This window comes from Alnus glutinosa, chromosome 4 (genome assembly GCF_958979055.1).
Source record: "Alnus glutinosa chromosome 4, dhAlnGlut1.1, whole genome shotgun sequence".
NCBI classification, from domain to species: domain Eukaryota; kingdom Viridiplantae; phylum Streptophyta; class Magnoliopsida; order Fagales; family Betulaceae; genus Alnus; species Alnus glutinosa.
In genome coordinates this window covers 371,465-386,538 of record NC_084889.1, presented here as the reverse complement: position 1 = coordinate 386,538, position 15,074 = coordinate 371,465, and the positions used below count along the sequence as shown (strand labels likewise).

The 15,074-nt window shown below is 38.4% G+C and overlaps 1 protein-coding gene across 5 annotated transcripts; it reads right to left on the bottom strand.

Moving 5' to 3' along the window:
* LOC133867184 (uncharacterized) lies at positions 1–11,882 on the bottom strand. Of its 5 annotated transcripts, none has more exons than XM_062303894.1 (6): positions 11,630–11,882; positions 2,233–2,316; positions 1,675–1,816; positions 1,457–1,538; positions 1,216–1,332; positions 1–286 (listed from the first exon to the last, which is right to left on the bottom strand). In XM_062303894.1, exons 3-6 carry the CDS (start codon positions 1,791–1,793, stop codon positions 236–238), a joined length of 369 nt encoding a protein of 122 aa, XP_062159878.1. In that variant the 5' UTR covers positions 1,794–1,816; positions 2,233–2,316; positions 11,630–11,882; the 3' UTR covers positions 1–235. The 5 variants fall into 5 exon arrangements, with proteins under 5 accessions (XP_062159878.1, XP_062159875.1, XP_062159874.1 ...); XM_062303891.1 differs by lacking the exon at positions 2,233–2,316 and adding an exon at positions 6,298–6,498 and having other exon boundaries at positions 1,675–1,832; positions 11,630–11,877; XM_062303890.1 differs by lacking the exon at positions 2,233–2,316 and adding an exon at positions 6,298–6,498 and having other exon boundaries at positions 11,630–11,877.
* Positions 11,883–15,074: the final 3,192 nt, after the last annotated feature.

The following is a 15,074-nucleotide window of genomic DNA, read 5'->3' as shown; positions in this document are numbered from 1 at the left end:
TCACCCTAAAAAAGATAACCACTGCATGCTATATCCCTTATAATTTATTTTCATAACATATAATGAGATAAAACTGTGGCAATTCATAAGCAATTCTTATAAAATAACAAAAAAGGGATAAATTGAAGTTCATTAGACAATAATCTACTAAACTAATTTTTTTTCACTTGATTGCCGTCAGAGAATTTTGAACTTGTGACATTTCCACTCGTCTTGCAGAGAATAGTATTCCCTTTTAGCCACTTCCGTCAAGCTGTCCATGAGAGAGAAGGTGTGCCATATATTGCTGCAAACATGGAGGGAAAAAGCGAAAGTCAGAGAACACTATAGTGATGGAGTTACCTAGAAAAGGATCCATGAACATTCTCTTTTGATCTTTATGTTTCCTTCATGCTCATATTTCACTTGAGGCCAGTTGCGGTCAAACATTCACCACTATACATGTACAACCTAATGTTCAAGAACTTCATTACTTAACAAATCAGTTTTCCCCTAGCTCGAACGAGAACAAATAAACTTTTAACCCAAAGCTTCAAGTACAGAAGCTATCAGGCAGCAGGCGATTGTACTTGAGATGTAGGTTTGCTAGAAATGGGGAATCGAGTACCAGGAAGACACAAAATCAGCTTATAAAAGGGAATTCGCACCAACATTGCAATCCCGCCTATAAATATGCACCTGAAATCTTTCAGTTAGTCCTCTTTCCTTCCAGACCAACTTACCCAAATAGAATTTTAGGATCATCAGATAATATTTTAGAAGAACCCACAATTTATCATTTTAAAAATTTATTTACTCGAGCCAGTCTGGAAAACCTTAGAAACTCTTTTTTAACAACAATTCACCCCCCATTTGACTGTTATAAAAAGAAGATCAATGACTAGGTTAAACTTTATACTTAGCAATTGAAGGTGCAAAACAATTTTCACCAAAACAGGATCATTACAGAAAATGAGGACCAGCATACAAGTAAATTACATAACCAAAATTTCAAGATTTCATGAATCTAATCTTTAAGCATCATTCTTTTACTTCAATGGTCCGAATATATACAATAGCAACATGTACAGGGAAAAGGCAATGAATTTGTACATGTAAAAAAGTTACTAAATGTAATTGATCAATCAGCTTTCATTAACAAACAAAACTGAGTAAAATCATATCATACAAATGCAAAAATTGAGTATACACAATAAGTAGCATTGCAGGACTTACTGCATGATATTGGTATGGCGATTTCCCTTGACGTTCAAAGTGTTTTGCCATGATGCAGAACTCGAGTGGACCCCACTCTTCCACTTCGAAACAATTGCCAATTGCAGCTTTATATAACTAGCAACAAATCAAAAACTCAAATTTCAATCCAAAGTAAAAGACCAATATTATATAAAAAAAAAAAACATTAGTCACATCCAAAACTACAAAGTGAAACCCTGAAATCATATTTCTCACAAACCTTAGTTGTGTCGGTCAAGAGCTCAGTTCCAGCAGGGTAAGACGCATAGTATTGGTCAGCTCTAGAATACCCAGCTCTCGTCCTGCAACACCAAAAATCCAAAACAAAAAAAGGCCACAAAATAAAGGCGGCCATAAAAACATAAGCTCCAAGACCAAGACATTTTTTTATTAGTTTTTAGCATTATACAGGAGCCTATGAAATGGTACTAGACTCACGTGTTACTCGTGTAAGCATAGCTCACGACCGCAACAAAGCAGTAGAATCCTGTATAGGACACAATTCTCCGAAATTTCTGAATGTTCAGAATCTCTTTGAAACCATTGTACACTCTCATCGTTGACGATATACAAATTGTCCCTGAAAGCCAAAATGTCTAAGCAGTCGTCAGCGAGACATTTAAATGTGTGTTTGGCAAATGAATTTTAGAAACAGAATATGATTTTGATTGTACTTTTTCCAAAATAAATCATATTTTATTCAACTTTTACTAAACAAATCATATTTTATTCAACTTTTTCTAAAAAGTCAAATCTCGAAATTCGCAAACAAAATAAAAATTCAATTCTGATTTCAAAAATTCAACACCCAAACACACTAACACTTATCGATCATGTGTAAACTGCCATCTTAATCCTACATCTGTACCTCCTTGAATCCTGTTGTATAAATCTTGGCGTTGGGATTCAAGGTAGAAGAAGATCAGATTAAAGGGTACAGTAGTTGGGGAAGTTTGGCGGCTCACTGTAATGTAATTTGGTGGGTTTTATAAGTACCTTTGGAGCTTCCCAGTTGTGATTTCGAAGGTTTCACAATCCACAATTTTCTGTTCGTTTCTTGTTCAAATCTCCCAGCACACACTGGCATCGACAATTAATTTACATGGAAACAAAAACGAATATGAGAACACATTGTCTTCAAGGATGTAGGGTGCTAAGACTCGAGCAATGAGAGACAAAGAGAGTAAAGAAGGTGATCACTAGTTGGCTAAAGCCAAGACTAAAGCGATTGCTGCCAATGGTGACAAACTACGAGAGTGTCGAATAAAGGCCGAAGGCAAGAGGCACATACAAAGGTCAAGGGAGAAAATTCAGAAACCAAACCGCCTAATGGAACTGTTGGAAAGAGACCAATAAGCATCTCCAACAATAAAAGTCATAATTGTAACATCCTGGTCCTATATTGGAAAGAGATAAATAACTCACTAGAGTAAATGGTTTATAAGGGATAGATGAGTGTTAAGTCCCACATTGCCTAATTAATAAGTGAAACTGGGCTTTATAAGTGATTCTAAAAAAAGCTTCAAATCGACTAGTCCTTTTGGAATGATAGCACAGATTTTACTAGCGTTTTTCCCTAGATCGTTACAATAATAATCATTGAAAAAGTACAACTCTTTACTTTAGCTTCCGCTTTTTCTATATTCGCTCTAACAGATTCTCTATTCTACTCTCTACTTTTATTTAAAAGTACAACTCATTACTCTGCCGGAAAACCCACAGAACTGCTGGAAATCACAAAAACTACCGTTGAACACCACAAACCCACCGAAAACTCGCCAGAGACGATCACTCGGTACGTCTTCCAGTCGGTCGCAATATTTTTTTAATTTTTTTTTCGTTTTTATTTAAAATAATAATAATAATAATTTTCCTTTTTTTTTTGAATTTTTTGAATTTTGTTCATTTTTTTATTTTTTAACTGAAAATGACACGTGACAAGAGTATTATGGAGATATTTCGCCAAAAGTGGCATTTTTCAAAGGTTTTGGTAGTTTAAGGGGCCAGAGTGCAAGCATTGGTAGTTTGGAGGACCATCAGAAGAAATGATAACAGTTTCAGGGGCTAAATTGTATTTTTCTCTAAAATTATAGGAAAAAAAAAATTAAATACAAAGATTATATTTTAAGTGTTCTTACCTGGAAAGGGTTACCTTTGACCAAACTATCCACGCTCCCCCAGGTGAAAATCACGAGATTTGCTCATAGGAAGGATCAAGTCCTATAAATTGATTGACCTACTACACCAGTTGAGAGCATCTCCAACAAACTTGCTATTTTAGCCAAAATAGTCAAATTTGACCATTATTGGCATTTTTTCTTCAGCAGAATAGCCAGTTTAGCATTTTTTGAACAGTGCCTATTCACTGCTCATCAGTTAAAACTTTTTTTCTTAATATTTTCTTTCTCTCCGTCTCCGTCCCTCTCTGAACGACAGCAACGGAAGGCAGTGGTGCTCGGTGGTTTTTCATTGAAATCTTGAAATTATCAGTGATTTTTGAGTCTATGACAGCCTTTTGTTTCGTTTTCTGGCCATTAATGGCGACGTTTGGCCATTACCGGTGGGTTTCGTGACATTCCGGCGACTTTGTAGTGTTTTTTGGCGCTGGGTGATCGTCTCTAGCGAGTTTCCGGTGGATTTGTGCTGTTTAACAATATTTTTTGTGATTTCCAGCAATTCTGTGGGTTTTCCGACAGAGGATGAGGGGAAAAAAATAATAAAAAAATAGTGAAAAATAATATTTAAATGAAAGTACAGAGTAGAATAGAGAATCTATTTTAGAGAATATAGAAAAAACAGTAGCTAAAGTAAAGAATTGTACTTTTTCAACGGCTATTATTGTAACGACTCAGAAAAAAGCGCTAGCCAGATCTGCGCTATTACCCAAAAAGACTAGTCGATTTGAAGCTTTCCCTATAATCACTTATGAAGCCCAGTTTCACCTATAAACTAGGCAATGTGAGACTTAGCATTCATCTATCCCTTATAAACCATTTACTCTATGTGAGTTATTTATCCATTTCCAATATGAAACCAGGATGTTACAATTATGACTTTTACTACTAGAGATACTTATTAGTCTCTTTCCAACGGTTCCATTGGGCAGTTTGGTTTTTGAATTTTCTCTCTTGACCTCTATATGTGCCTCTTGCCTTCGGCCTTTATCTGACACTCTCATAGTCTGTCACCATTGGCAGCAATCACTTGGGTCTCGGCTTTAGCCAACTAGTGATCACCTTCTCTGCTCTCTTCATCTCTCGTTGCTCGAGTCTTAGCACCCTACTTCCTTGAAGACATTGTGTACTCACATTCATATTTGTTTCCATGTAGATTAATCGTCGATGCCAATGTGTGCTGGGAGATTTGAACAAGAAACAAACAGAAAATTGTGGATTGTGAAACCTTCGAAATCACAACTAGGAAGCTCCAAAGGTACTTTTTTTTTTTTTTGATAAGCTCCAAAGCTCCAAAGGTACTTATAAGACCCACCAAATTACATCACAATGAGTCGCCAAACTTTCCCAACTACTGTACCCTCTAATCTGATCTTCTTCTACCTTGAATCCCAGCACCCAACACCAAGATTCATACAAAAGGATTCAAGGAGGTACACAGGTAGGATTAAGATGGCAGTTCACACATGATCGAGAAGTGTTTGATTAAATGTCTCGCTAATGACTGCTTGGATAGTTTGGCTTTCAGGGACATTTTGTATATCGTCAACGATGAGAGTGTACAATAGTTTCAAAGAGATTCTAATCATTAAAAAATTTCGAATAATTGTGTCCTATACCGGATTCTACTGCTTTGCTGCAGTCGTGAACAATGCTTACACGAGTAACACGTAAGTCTAGTACCATTTCACAAGCTCCTGTATAATGCTAAAAACTAACAAAAAAAATGTCTTGGTCTTGGAGCTTATGTTTTTATGGCCTTTTTATTTTGTGACCTTTTTTGTTTTGAGTTTTTGGGTGTTGCAGAACAAGAGCTGGGTATTCTAGAGCTGACCAATACTATGCGTCTTACCCTGCTGGAACTGAGCTCTTGACCGACACAACTACGATTTGTGAGAAATATGATTTCAGGGTTTCACTTTGTAGTTTTGGATGTGACTAATGCCTCTTTTTGATATAATATTGGTCTTTCACTTAGGATTGAAATTTGAATTTTTGATTTATTGCTAGTTATATAAAGCTGCACTTGGCAATTGTTTCGAAGTGGAAGAGTGGGGTCCACTCGATTTCTGCATCATGACAAAACACTTTGAACGTCAAGGGAAATCGCCATACCAACATCATGCAGTAAGTCCTGCAATGCTACTTATTGAGTATACTCAGTTTTTGCATCTGTATGATATGATTTCACTCAGTTTTGTTTGCTAATAAAAGCTAATTGATCAATTACATTTAGTAACTTTTTTACATGTACTAATTCATTGCCTTTTCCCTTGTACATGTTGCTATTGTATATATTTCGACCATTGAAGTAAAAGAATTATGCTTAAAGATTAGATTCATGAAATGTTGAAATTTCTGTTATGTAATTTACTTGTATGATGGTCCTCATTTTCTGTAATGATCCTGTTTTGGTGAAAATTGTTTTGCACCTTCAATTGCTAAGTATAAAGTTTAACCTAGTCATTGATCTTCTTTTTATAACAGTCAAATGGGGGGTAGATTGATGTTGAAAAAGAGTTTCTAAGGTTTCCCAGACTGGCTCGAGTAAATAAATTTTTAAAAAGATAAATTGTGTTCTTCTAGAATATCATCTAATGATCCTAGTAAGTTGATCTAGAAAGAAGACTAACTGAAAGATTTCAAGTGCATATTTATAGGCGGGATTGCAATATTGGTGCAAATTCCCTTTTATAAGCTAATTTTGTGTCTTCCTAGTACTCAATTCCCCATTTCCACCAAACCTAAATCTCAAGTACAATCACCTGCCGCCTATTAGCTTCTGTACTAGAAGCTTTGGGTTTAGAGTTTATTTGTTCCCGTCCTAGCATGGGGAAAACTGATTTGTTAAGCAATGAAGTTCTTGAACATAAGATTGTACATGTACCGCAACTGGTCCCAAGTGAAATATGAGCCTGAAGGAAACATAAAGATCAAAAGAGAATGTTCATGGATCATTTTCCAAGTAACTCCATAACTATAGTGTTCTTTGACTTTCGCTTTTTCCCTCCATGTTTGCAGCAATATATGGCACACCTTCTCTCTCATGGACAGCTTGACGGAAGTGGTTAAAAGGGAATACCATTCTCTGCCAAACGAGTGGAAATTTCATAAGTTCAAAATTGTCTAATGGCAATCAAGTAAAAAAAAATTAGTTTAGTAGATTATTGTCTGATGAACATCAATTTATTCCTTTTTTGTTATATAATAAGAATTGCTTATGAACTACTGCAGTTTTATCTCGTTATATGTTATGAAAATAAATTATAAGGGATATAGCATGCAGTGGTTATCTCTTTTAGGATGAGTATTATAGTAGTTATCTTTGTTTTAGTAAGAATTTATCTCCAAGTCATTGAGTCTGTTGTTTCAGTTATCTTTGTAGGAGTTTATCTCCAAGGGGTAAGAGTCCTACTCCAATTCAAATCGCAATTGGCTTTAAGAAAGATTTACGAATCCAAAACTTTGTGTTTGTAAAAGGTCTAATATCTTCAGAATCTCAAAAGTTTACGTTCCCATAGAATCTAAAGTATAAGTTTCTTGATAACCTAACAATTTATCACGTTACTATTCACGTAACATTATACTCTACCATTTTAACAGCACCCCAAAAAAAAAAAGGGTCTAGACCACTGGGTTTTATATTTTCCTATTATCTTTCTACACCAGACATTTAAAATCAACCAACATTCATCGTTTTGGTCGACTTCCAATTGTTGGTATCTTTTATGTGCTCTCTCCAGAAGCTTACGCAGCAACTGGCTTACAGGAATCCTTAAATGTTGTTTTCACTTTGGTACGTCAGTAGTTACGAAGCTATGGTTGAAGCTTATAGATAATATATGTATGCTAATTGTTGGGAGTTAGGCTATCTGCAATAAGCCTAATTGCAATTGGAAGAGCTAGTCGAGCAAAGCCCACCAACAATCAGAATCTATTAGCCGCATTTGTCAACTTAAGGCCCGAGTACCGATTAGGGTCCAACATCATTCCTTTGTCATCCAGGCTCACTACCGATTGAGGATCGGATTCAAACATCCACCTCGGTCGCCATCAAAACTCAAAAGCCTCAACTAGTCTGAATTATGAGATTTTGCCATAGGTTGATTAGACAATTTCAACCCACATAAAAAAAATAATAATAAATAAATAAATAAATCTTGAGACTCTCTCTAATCCGGTGATCTCAAATTACGGTTATAACGCAGGTGCTAATCTACAGTATTCAGACATGACTAATGTCCCTTCAGGAGGGATGGAAAGACGATTTCTGGTGGAGGCAAAAGCGTTTGTCTTCTCGGTTATTGAAGGGGAATCAGTTCTTAGGGTGGAGGAGAAGCGGAAATTTTATTCCGGTGCGGTACTTCTGAACTACCAGTGTATCGAATGGCTGGGTTCGACTATGGAGGTGCTGAGGGGGGAAATTGGTAAGACTGATTCTGTGAAATCGTTTCGGGAGGGGGAGAAGGTGACGATAGTCCGTACCGGAGGTAACATTAATGGAAGGTTTATGGAGGTAGCGGTCTATGGGGTGGACGTTCAGAGAGGGTTCCTTCGCATTCCTGAGGGGCGAGGTGGATGGGGTTGGCTCAAGTTCATCGCTGAGCTGCGCAAGGTGTTAGAAGTGGTGGGTATTGCGGTAGGGTGCGGGCTCGGTGGTTCCCCGCCGGTAGAGAAGTCTAGGGGGAAGGAGGTGGGGGGATGGGTTGGAAAGGTTGTGGGATCTTCATCGTTTGCGGAGGTGGTGCGCTCGGGAGATACCGCCTCTGTCGAGGGTTGCAGATCTCAGGTGTGGAAGTCGGGCTGGTGCGATTTGGAGAAGAAGCCGCTTCAAGTGGGTTGCAACGCCATGGAGAAGGTAGCGACTGAACCCACGGGTAAGGACCGCCATGCTGTTGAGCGTCTCAGTTGCTGTTCGGCGTGCGTGTCTGGAGTGTTAAGGCAGATGGTGAAGGTCCTTGGGCGCCTGTCCAAGGTTTTGCGGTGGGCTGGTGGGTCTTCTCATAGATTGGGCTTGATATCCTCAGTTCGGCCCAAAAGTAGGTTGGGTTTTGCTGCGGGCCGGAAGCTTAAGAGATGGTCTGCTTTCATAGGGTCCAGGAGTCGGGCTGGGGCTAAGGTGCCTAAGCCAGTAGTGAGGGCTGCGAATCCGGGTCGTCGAGATCTGGCTCTGCTTTCCTCCCCACCGGAGGCGTCGAAGTCGGAGGCTAGTTCCGTTGAGAGGCTTTTGTCAGCTGGGGTGAGGTCGGACGTAGAGGTTCTTCAGCTTGGGGAGATTGGTGATTCGTCTGTCGGTGCTGGGCGTGACCACGTAGGCGTTGCTCTTAGTGCGCCAGAAACTTCGTCTCTCCGTCGGCAGGTAGGGAAGCTTGCGGATGTTTCTGCCTTGGGTAGGAGGTTGGGCTCTTCGGCTACCGGTGGGGGGTCCAAGGTAGGCGCGTCTTTGAGGGAGGGTGATACCACGGGGGAAACTCCGGATGCTCTTGGGGGTCTGGAGGCGGGTACTAAAGGTTTTGAATTCCCATCTTCGGGTGCGGTTGCTCTGGGTGAGAGGATTCGTTTGTCTCTTCCTGTGATGACGGACAGTGGGTCTCTCATTTACCCGTCCGAAACAAAATCGATCATGAGGTATCAGCGGAAATCGAAGGCTAAAACGAGTAAGATGGATAAATCTCTGATTGATGAGGCTGTGATTGCCTTGGGCTCGCCGAAGTCGCAGTGTTCGGGTACATCCCAGGTTTTGGACGGGGCTGTGGAGCAGATTCTGCCGAAGTCGATTGGGGGTGTGGGTCTTCGGCGCGGGTTCCTTCTCCCGAAAGATCCTCCCCCCTTGAACGTTGATACAGCGAAGTCAGATGTCAAGGGTGAGAATCCCACTCCGAATGGTTGTATCCAATCTCAGAAGTGGCCGGTAGGGTTTAGTAATTCTGGGGAGATTGTTGTGTGGGATCAGGGAGAAATAGGTGACTCTCCCCACCCCCTGGGGTTTATTCCTCCTGATCTGCTATTGGAGTGGGAGTCCGATGGTGCGGTGTATGAAGATGCAGCCCTGGCTATGTTGGATGACATTGAGGAGGATTTTCATCGGGATACTATGGGGAAGCGGCAGAAGAACAAAGGAAGGAGGGAACTGCAGAATTTGAAGAGCTCCATCAACTACGACGGTGTGAGTGTGCGTCCTTGGAGTAGGAGAGGAAAGGCTCAGGTTCGGTAGGTTGAGGGTCGGGGTTGGGGTTTTTGGGTGTTGGGTTCTGAGGGTTTGGTTGGGGTTGGGGTGTTTTATCTTCCTTGTATGAATGGGATTTTGTGGGTTGGTTTCGGTGGGTTTCCTTCTCTCTTTTTTAGGGCTGTTTTTTTATTTTCAAGCATTGCGTTGTCTTGTATACTGCCGGTGTACTAAGGGGCGCCTGACGCTTTTAATAAAGTCAGATTATTACTTATCAAAAAACTAATGTCCCTTCAATTCCTCAAATTGAGAAATAAGAACATAACTTATTGACACATATCACCTGGCTCAGCCATCATCCCCTCTTTGCCTAAGAGCATTCGCATCGAGCTTGTTATTTCAAACATTTCACCAAATTTTGGTGAAACTTCTCCAACTCTCCCATGCATCAAACTCTCCATCGTTTTCACCAAAACAACTCTTGTCAGAACCCTTCTCCATATTTAACGCCCATCAAGTACATGCTATTCCATTTTTTTTTTTTACATACTCGCGCCTTTCTTCACTTTCCTCTACATCTCTCTATCAAGCTTCCTCACTGTGTGCACTCTCCCTCCCTCCCTCTACTCGCGCCTTTCTTCACTTTCCTCTACATCTCTCTATCAAGCCTCTACATCTCTCTATCAAGCTTCTTCACTGTGTGCTCTCTCTCTCTCTCTCTCTCTCTCTCTCTCTCGGCTTTTGATATGGATTCTGATAAATGCATTGGATTCAAACAAAGAATCACAGAGATCAGAGACACCCAAGAAACACAGTCGACACTGCCTCCGCCGACACATACAGCGGGTTCAACGAACCAACGCAGCCTTTGTCTCTTTCCGGTCGTCGAGGAAGCCAAGGTTGACAGAGGAGAAGTTGGTCGTCAAGGGTCCGATGGATCTTGGCTTGGGTCTGCCAGAGGAGAAGCCGGAGAACCAGTTGGGTCCGGAGATAGGCACAACGGTGGGGCCGGGTGTTACATGTGCGATGATCCGAGGCTAGGGATTAGGGTTCCGATGGATCTAGAAGCAGAGGATGTCTTCTTCAGCCAATCTTTCAATTTCTCGAGTCGACGAAGGTAGAGAAGAAGTCGGCCATCGAGGAAGAGCCACCCGTCGAGATCTTGCCGGTCGTTATCAAGAAGTCGGCGTCAAGGGTAGGGTCTGGAGAAGGAGAACGGGTTGGGTCCGGTGGAGGTCGGTTGAAAAGTGGTTATTTTAATTGTAATAAAAAATAATATTTCTTTGAAGTAGAGAATATTTGGGGAGTTTGTTATTTAGAGCTTTTAAAAACTAGGTAGCTAAACTAAGGAAAATAGTATTTTTCATCAAAATTTCAGCAAATTTTGACGACTTCACTACAAATGCTCTAAGGATGTAGTGGGTATGGAAATTAGCCATCATGGCAGCATTCAATGCTCAGCTCCTATATAAACCACACGAGGACCAAGTACAAAGGATCTATATAAACCGCACGAGGACAATGCTCAGCTGCTATATAACATTCATCATCAATTCCTTATGGTCTACATGTGAACCTAAAGATTTCTTATGTCTTAGATGAACAAAGGTAACTCTTAGCAAGCAAGATCCAGGTGATATAGCAAATGGATTAGCTTCATAAACAGGCAAACATGTACTAGGAAGCACAGATACTTCAAACTAACAGCCATCTCCCGAATACAGGGCATACTTCTTTATGTCACAGATCTGTCGATCCACAATAAAATCATCACAGATCTATCGATAGATAACAGAAAATCGATGATAAAATATAAAGCACTAAAAGCAGCACATATCGAAACATGCATTGAAAATATATTCGGTGGAACATGCATTAAAAGATCAATAGAGAAATTTCAGAACATGAAAGAAAACCATCAGATCTGAAATGATAAAAGCCCCAAGCCAAATCAAGTATACAAGCACATAATATGTCACAGATCTGTCGATGGTTAACAGAAAATCATCTGATAAAAAAGAAAGCAGCATTAAAATTTTAAAAGAATGCTCACCTGAAACCGAGAATCCAAAGGCGGTGACGCAGTGAGAGAGAACGGCTGGAGAACGAAGGAGGCGAAAGGCGACGAAAGGCGGAGAAAGGCAGTGAGACTGAGAGAGAACGGCTGGAGATTGGATAGTGGATGAAATTGAAAGTTTCAACCTTCAAACCCTAGGTCCCTAACGGCGCAAGGATGTAGTGCTGAACTTGTTTTTTTTTTTTTTTTTTTTTGAACAATGTAGTGCTGAACTTGTTGAGTGAAAAATAAAATGTGAAACACAGATTAGCGATTCAGCGAAATGAGTGAATGGCAGAGCTAAACGGCGTCATTTTGGTATTGTTAAATACCAAAACGACGCCAGCCAGCCAGCCCATCCTCTCGCGAGTAGCAGTATTATTATTTTTTATATATTTTAATTTTTAATATATATAATATATTTTTAATTTTTATAATATATATAAGAAAGCGGTTAGCGATTATTAACCCTTTTTTGTAAACCCATAACCGCAAAGCGGTTATTCGGTTTGCGGTTTCAAAGCGGTTATAACCGATTCGTTTGTACAACCCTAACTTGTGATCATTGAGCCCCAAATAGCTATTGGCCAACGTTTTGAACGCCAAAAAATCACAAAGAAAAAAATGGATATGAACATCAACGAACAAGCTCACGGTCATTGATTTCTCCTTCAGAAACCGATCAAAATCTTCCACATTGATGATAGACTTGCTTGTCACTTGTAATAAAACAAAATTCAGATTGAAATCATTCATAACCTTCAAAAGATCAATATCATAGACATCAAATGATAGGAAATTAGCCATGTCCGTGTTCGGAGAGGCGGGATGAGTTTGCCAAGCTGCAGGGGTGCATTGTGCCCAACGAAGATGCTGGAAAGAAGTAATACGTCCTCCAGTCGATCGTAATATTTTTTTTAAATGTTTTTTTTTTCGTTTTTATTTAAAAAATAATATTTTTTTTAATTCTTTAATTTATTTTTTTTGAATTTTGTAAATTTTTTTTTTTATTTTTCAACTGAAAAATGACACGTGACAGAGGTATTATGGGGATATTTTGCCAAAATTGACCTTTTTCAAAGATTTCGGTAATTTGGAGAGCCAGAGTGCAAGCCTTGATAGTTTGGAGGCCATCCGGAAAAAGGGTGGTAGTTTGAGGGGTTAAATCGTATTTTCCCCATATTTTTAATAGAAACTGCAAAAATATCTAAATAACAGACTCTTTAACAAATGTTAAATTTTATATTTGTTAGATTTTTTCTTTAGATTTAAAAAACCAAAAAGACAATGTTATAACTTTTTTAATAATACATTTTGCAAACCGTGCCAATGTTCTCCCTTTTCAAATAAATAAAAATTGCTCCATTATATGTGACTCATGTAGGGATGTAAACGAGTCGAGTTCGGGCGAGTAGTGCATGTCCAAGCTTGGTTCATTTAAATTTATTACGAGCTCGAGCTCTCTCGAGCTTATTTATCGTGAGCTCACATGACGAGTTTTAAAAATTAAAAATTAAGTTCAACTCGACTGAAAATATATATATATATATATATATATATACTAATCTTTTGTGGTAAAGTAATCCAGTTACCATTAGTTCATAATCTTTATAGTCTATATTACTATGAATTGTATACTTATTAGTTAGAATTTATGAATTATGTGACATTATATGGCTATAATATATATATATATATATATATATATATATATATATATATATATATATATATATTGTTTGATCATTTTATATAATTTACATGATTAGATCATATTTAGTCACCAGTCATACAAAATAAATGTTGTTGTCTTGTTGATATAAATGATGAATCATATTTTTATTACATAATTTACATTATATAATGAAAATACACTATGCCCTATCATTATATCACATAAATTTTAAGATTTAGTCTCATATAGACGAGCTAGTCGAGTTTTAAACGAGCGAGCCGAGCTTTATACGGGTTTGTATCGTTTACTAATCGAGTATATTTTTTTTGTCCACGAGTAACTCATTTAATAACCGAGCCGAGCTTTATCGAGCCAAGTCCGAGCGAGCTCACGGATAGCTTTGCTTCGTTTACATCCTTAGACTCATGTGAGTTATTGTGAATGATTAAAAAATAGTATTTATTTAAAATGAATAAACATTTAGAGAATTTATTGTTTGATGGTTTAAAAAAGTGACTGATTAAAACCTTTAAAGTAGATTCTGAGAGTTAAATCGAGAAATATATTAAATTGAGAGTTAAAACCTTTAATGTACACTTGTCGTTGAAATATATTATATCCTGTTGTGATGTCAGGTATCAAGCTGTAGCTTATATAGAAGCATCTGCATTCATTCACCAAGACGGAAAGGTCAGATTAAGTTTTAGGAGGTTACTTTTTGCTGAAATACAGGTTTCTTGTGAAATTTAACTTGTGCTGAAGAAATGAGCTTGAATTTATTATTAGTTATTGATCCGTGGTACACAGGAAATTATGTGATACCAATATAAAATCCTTGTTTGCTCCCTTACTCCTTTCTGGTGGAAGTGAAAATTTTTGTTTTTTTTTTTTTTGTTCTTTTTTTTCACATATGGTGTGTGCATTCATTATGCTGTGTATAGACTGGCACCTATATTGCTATATTGTAAAATTTCACGAGGAAAATTTTGTGATATCTTTAATTGAGAATTGAGCTTGCAGCAGCTGATAAACAGAACTTTAAACTCTGAAGGCTGTGGAGCCTGATATAAGCAAAGCTTTAACCTTCTTTCTCTACCTTTTTCATTGCTAACATAATTAACTATTTGCAATCTGTGCGAATATGAAATTGATTTATCGGGTTGAAAATTTTCTGTTCCTTTCTTTGTTTTAAACACAATGAGGATGGTTTCCTATTAAAGGAGGGATATTGTTCATGTGGGCAAACGGTTACCAAATTGATGGAGCACAAAGAGCTTGACACCATATCTGATGTAAGACAGCAGATAATGGATGTTATAGGTTTAATTATGAATCGGGTGCAGAAAGTTTGAGCTTTATAGGGCTTAATGGGCTGGAAATAGGAAGCAAAGTTTTTGGGGGGTTCAAATAGGGTAAGGGAAAGGGATTCAGCTTTTGGATGGTAGTTCTGGGCTGTGAACAGTAATTCAGGAACTGTTCTGTGGGTTGGGAGGCAAATAAAAGGTGGTTTGTGCTATGGTCCCTATCCTATAAATTTTTGGGTTCTAAAGGTGAGAAGTCAAGGCCGGATTATAGCATTTGAAGGTTGAATGAATTGTTGGAGATTAGAAAGGTAAGAATAAGATAGAATTGCTGGTGAATCAAAAAGGAGTTTTATTCTGATATTTCAGTCTTTCTATGTTAAATTCTATGAGGGCGAAGCAATTTTGTTTCGTTTAGCACAAAAAACTTGTTTTTTTGCAAAATTATTTACAATTGGACTCGCAC

Excerpts from the sequence above, each read along its gene's own strand:
- LOC133867184 (XM_062303894.1), bottom strand. The coding sequence starts at position 1,793 with ATGAGAGTGTACAATGGTTTCAAAGAGATTCTGAACATTCAGAAATTT. Across the intron at positions 1,539-1,674 it reads TATGCTTACACGAGTAACAC|GACGAGAGCTGGGTATTCTA; the intron begins GTGAGTCTAGTA and ends TTGGTGTTGCAG. Across the intron at positions 1,333-1,456 it reads TCTTGACCGACACAACTAAG|TTATATAAAGCTGCAATTGG; the intron begins GTTTGTGAGAAA and ends ATTTGTTGCTAG.